The sequence below is a fragment of the Balaenoptera ricei genome, chromosome 1, assembly GCF_028023285.1.
Source record: "Balaenoptera ricei isolate mBalRic1 chromosome 1, mBalRic1.hap2, whole genome shotgun sequence".
NCBI classification, from domain to species: Eukaryota; Metazoa; Chordata; class Mammalia; order Artiodactyla; family Balaenopteridae; genus Balaenoptera; species Balaenoptera ricei.
Window position 1 is genome coordinate 18,474,470 of NC_082639.1, and position 4,749 is coordinate 18,479,218.

At 50.1% G+C, this 4,749-nt stretch overlaps 1 protein-coding gene across 3 annotated transcripts; it reads left to right on the top strand.

Moving 5' to 3' along the window:
* Window positions 1-248: 248 nt before the first annotated feature.
* Window positions 249-4,465, top strand: RPL11 (ribosomal protein L11). 3 transcript variants are annotated; one of them, XM_059915920.1, is made up of 6 exons: window positions 252-333; window positions 1,091-1,241; window positions 2,267-2,373; window positions 2,681-2,812; window positions 3,841-3,951; window positions 4,384-4,465. In XM_059915920.1, exons 1-6 carry the CDS (start codon window positions 328-330, stop codon window positions 4,411-4,413), a joined length of 537 nt encoding a protein of 178 aa, XP_059771903.1. In that variant the 5' UTR covers window positions 252-327; the 3' UTR covers window positions 4,414-4,465. The 3 variants fall into 3 exon arrangements, with proteins under 3 accessions (XP_059771895.1, XP_059771903.1, XP_059771899.1); XM_059915912.1 differs by having other exon boundaries at window positions 249-333; window positions 3,841-4,465; XM_059915916.1 differs by lacking the exon at window positions 252-333 and adding an exon at window positions 940-962 and having other exon boundaries at window positions 3,841-4,465.
* Window positions 4,466-4,749: the final 284 nt, after the last annotated feature.

The following is a 4,749-nucleotide window of genomic DNA, read 5'->3' on the forward strand; positions in this document are numbered from 1 at the left end:
CAGTGTATTCTGGCAGTCTCAACACGCAAGAACCACCCGTACCTCAGGCTGTGGGCGGGAACAGCGTCCCTGGGGACCGGAAATTCAAGGAAATGCCAGCTCAGGGAGCTTTAAAAACCGGCTTTTGGAAAAGCCCAAGCCCCAGTGGTCAGTCAGCGTCGCCTGCAGTTGACATCTGTGTCCACGAGGGGGAAGCCGACTCTACGCGGCTCCAGACGCCCCTCTCTTCCTCTCCCTCATCTCGCTGGTTAGCCTGGGAAAAGGGCCCGCCTCCTGGCCCATAAGGCCCTGGCTCAGAAGTCTTACTTTCTCTTCCTGTTTCCCGTCATGGCGGTGAGTAGCCGAGGCCTGGGTTTGCTTCCCTTCATCCGCTTCCATCCACGGCCGGCGGAGCCTGCGGGGGTTACCTCGCCCGCCGCCCGAGGAGAACGGAGCCCGCAATGCCGGCCGTGCCGAAACTGGCAGAGCCATAGGAGCCGAGGGCGCGGAGCTGGACCCAGTCACCTTCCTCCCATCCTCCCAGGAGCAGGCTCGGGGCAGCCGCGGGAGGCCCAGAAGCACGGCCCGCAGGCTGCAGCGAGGGCCAGTGGAGCGATCGGAGGGGTGTCTGGGACGCGGGGTTCGGACCTGTTGCTGGGCCTCGGGTCTTGAAACTTGCCCGATGCTGGGGAGCCTCAGCCAGTTCCTCCTCGGGGCAGAGGCCAGGCTTCGGCCGCAGCCACTGTACGGCTTCCGAATGGGGTCGGGGAGCTGCCCAGCCACGTGCTGTTTACTCACCCCTCACCGGCCGTGTAACGGGGCGCCCTCCGTCACCTTACACTTTGAGCCCCTTGGGGTTCACCCTCATTGTCTGTAGCTTTTCCACTCGGTACCTGTCCTGTTTCTGTTCACCCGTTCCGTGCGTGGGGGAAGGAGAAACAAGACCCCGAGATGTCTTCCTCGGTGCTTCCCACACAAACATGGTGATAATTCTTGAACCTTTAGGGCTTTCGGGACTATTTGGGATGAGCGGAAATGCGCTGTGTATAAATATTAGGCTGGCAGCTCTGGCGGGGTTGTGTGTGTTGACGGCTGCGCTTCCCTGTTGCAGCAGGATCAAGGGGAGAAGGAGAACCCCATGCGGGAACTTCGCATCCGCAAGCTCTGCCTCAACATCTGCGTGGGGGAGAGTGGAGACAGGCTGACCCGGGCAGCCAAGGTGCTGGAGCAGCTCACAGGCCAGACCCCTGTGTTCTCCAAAGGTGAGTCGTGGCCGGCAGGGAGAGGGCTGGCGGCTGGAGATGTCCGGATGTTTCTAACCTCGCCTGCTGTCAAGCCTGTTTTGTACCCATTTTGAAGGTGACAGTTGATATCTCTTTAAAGCATTGCCTTCCTGAGCTTCCCAGGAAGTATCTCCCTTCCAACATAGGAGTGGTATTGGAATACCAGATTTCGTATGAGCCGAGATTAAGCTAAGACTAGCCCAAGTAGCGATTTTTGCAAGTAACGAGAGTATGAGGTAGCGCGGAAATGTTGGGAATGCAGAAAATGGTATTTGGCTTGATTAGCAGTTAGGGTTACATAGGCTACAATTAGAACAGGGCCGTGTCCCTAGACTAATCTAGTTCACATCCTGGCTCCATCACTTGCTAGTCTGTGACTTCGGCTTCTCTGGGCCTCAGCTTCCTTATTTGCATGCAGGGGATGGTAGTATTTGCATTACAAGATCGCGGGGGACAGAATACGTTACATGAAATGCCTTCTGCATACCAAGCACAGTGTAGGCAATACTGTTGTTACATTTTTTGTTTTTAGAGTTTCATTGCTTTGGGGTAATGGAATATGGCAAGTCCTTGGAGTCTCAGCCTGCCTCTTACTACCAACTGATCTTGTGCAAGTTAACCTTTCACGGCTTCTGTAAAATGGGGATACAATAAGGTTTTAGCAAATATTAGCTATTATTAATAAACATTATTAGTAGAATGCATGGTCATTTTCCTTTAGCTTATACTGGTTGTGAACTTGCCCTTCCTGAGACTTTGGCATTATGGCTCTGAGGTCTTAATTGCTCGAGTATGGCTGAGTGACTTGAAGCTGGAAAATCTGTTTCTGTGTTAGAATTGAATCTGATTAACTGATACAAGTTGACACTGATTAGAACACCACCACTTTAGAATGTGGATGGATACTTAATGTCTCTTTGGAGTCATAGAGATGATTTTCTGGGGAAGAGGGGAGTGCAGTGGGAGTATGACAACAGCTGACTCCTTGTTACCCCTGCCTGCAGCTAGATACACCGTCAGATCCTTTGGCATCAGAAGAAATGAAAAAATTGCTGTCCATTGCACAGTCCGTGGGGCCAAGGCAGAAGAAATCCTGGAGAAAGGTCTGAAGGTGAGGCTGATCCCTCCGTGGGATAATACTGAAGAGCACCAAGTTAGCACACAGTTACTGGGGTAGTAGTTACACTTAATGTTCTGTCTTCTGACTTTTGAACTTCTAAAGGGTTTTTCCCTTCCCTTCGAAAGTTAGTAGTTATATGAAATCCATAGCTGTGATTTGGTGTAGTGGGAAGATCAGATTTTGTTCCTGGCCAAATTACATTGAATTGTGTTTTGGGGGTCCTGAGTGTTGCAGGCTGAGCTAGTTACTGGGGGGGTTGAGTTAACAGGGAGTGATTGCTGCGTTTTTTTTTCCTCAGGTGCGAGAGTATGAGTTAAGAAAAAATAACTTCTCAGATACTGGAAACTTTGGCTTTGGGATCCAAGAACACATCGATCTGGGGATCAAATATGACCCAAGCATTGGTATCTACGGCCTGGACTTCTATGTGGTATGAATACTTAATTTTTTCTCCTCCTGGTCTGTGAGAGCGGAATCTGTTCCTCCTTTATTTCGTATGTGCTAGCTTGATGGTGACATGTTGGGTTGGGGCTTTGAGTGTCGTCTGTCTTCTCTCCCTTGGGAAGATACACCTCGTTTGTGGCAGGTGTGGGGATACAGCACTGTGAACTAGATGGGCAAGATCCGTGACGTTTCCGGTCTAGGATCTAGCAAGCACTGATGTTGCACAAAGGTGGGCGAAGGAAACAGTTCCATCCAGCCACTGAATCGAAAATTTGAGAGAGGGTATTGGGGTTGCATTTGGCGTTTGGGTTGGCTGCACTGAGGCTGCTCTTTCCCTGCTTCTTCCCTTAGACTCTGGGAATGGGGTGGCTTCCCTCCAGAGGACATGGAAGCAGGTTTGACGAGGGGGCTGTTTGCTCAGGATGGGGATTTTAATGTAGACGTGACCATTTGTGTCACTGTAATGTTTTGGTCCAACCATCAAAGTAAATAAATGGCAAAACGCTGAAGTCCTGACTAGTATGAACCTGAAGGATGGCAGCACTCTCCTTGCTAGATTTGAACATCCAGACAAATGGTAGTGAGAGTTGGGTGCTCACGGGGGATGACAAACCTTTAAGAAGCACTTTTGAGCTGAAGCAGAGGAGAGAAATAGTTATTTCTTTGTGCTTCTTGAAATTTTAAGATTTCTACAATGCACATGTTGAAGTAAAATTTATTTGCTATTTTTTTAAATAAAAGTGCTTTGAGGTGTGGGGGCAGCGGTGAATCCTTAGCTACCATTGGAAGTTAAGTAGGGGAGCGGGGAGGAGCTGCAAGTCCAGCCTCCAGAGCAGACCTGTAGTGTATAGGAAGGCGATGTGTCATCCAGGATGCAGGTTCCATCACACTGAGATCATGGGTCTCTTGGGCCACCAGGTAACTCTTGAAGCTCAGTCGCTCCAATGTGTGAGTCTTGTCCGTCTGCTCTTGACTCTGAGCTGGCTAGGTGACTGTTGGTTATTCCTGGGACAGGTGCTGGGTAGGCCAGGTTTCAGCATCGCAGACAAGAAGCGCAGGACAGGCTGCATTGGGGCCAAACACAGAATCAGCAAAGAGGAGGCCATGCGCTGGTTCCAGCAGAAGGTAAAGCTTGATCTGTCTCAGGTGAAGTGGTGGAATGTGGTGTTGGTGAATGGAGTTGGGATACGGGGATGCAAAGTCTAGCACCCTTTGGTGGGTAGCTCTTTTAAAGGTGGAACATTTGGGCAACTTGGAAAATGGGCTTCCAGGGTTGGTGGTTTAAAAGAACACCCAGAACCAGGCTTTCTCCCCAGCCCCATGAATGCAGATAGCTGGAAGGGGAGGAATACGGCTTTAATAGGAGCCCCTTTTCTCAGGGTATAGTGCAGTTGAGCATAGTGTAGCAATTGTTAAAGATGGCCAGCTTCCTGTTTAGGGATATGGGATTCAAAGCCGAAGTTCACGTACCTGATTTGAATTCTTGAACGTTAGCCATTGCTGCAATCTTCACTGTTAACCACCTGTTCTGAAAAAATAAAATCTGTTCTCTTTCAGTATGATGGGATCATCCTTCCTGGCAAATAAATTCCCGTTTCTATCCAAAAGGCTAATAAAAAGTTTTCAGTGAAATGTACAATTACTGTTGTGTGTTCTGTGAAAGGAGCCTGGCCATATTCAAGTCCTTGGACCTCAAGCCACTTAAAGCTTCGATGGGAGTAGCTGGTAACAACCCTGTCATCCCCGATTGGATGCCAGTGTTTCCTGGCAGATCCAAACCTGAGAGCTTCGCAGCACTGTCTGTGCTCACCACACCCTTGTTGACAGGCTGTGGTGTGGTGACCCTGTGGAAACTGACTGTAGAGGGGAGGGAATGGTTGGGGCTGGGTTTGAATTTAGAGCCTTGGTTAAAGTGGGGTGCAG

Bases quoted from the DNA above. Each gene is read 5' to 3' on its own strand.
- RPL11 (XM_059915912.1), top strand. The intron at 1,242-2,266 runs GTGAGTCGTGGC...CCCTGCCTGCAG, and splicing joins GACCCCTGTGTTCTCCAAAG to CTAGATACACCGTCAGATCC. The intron at 2,813-3,840 runs GTATGAATACTT...TTCCTGGGACAG, and splicing joins ACGGCCTGGACTTCTATGTG to GTGCTGGGTAGGCCAGGTTT.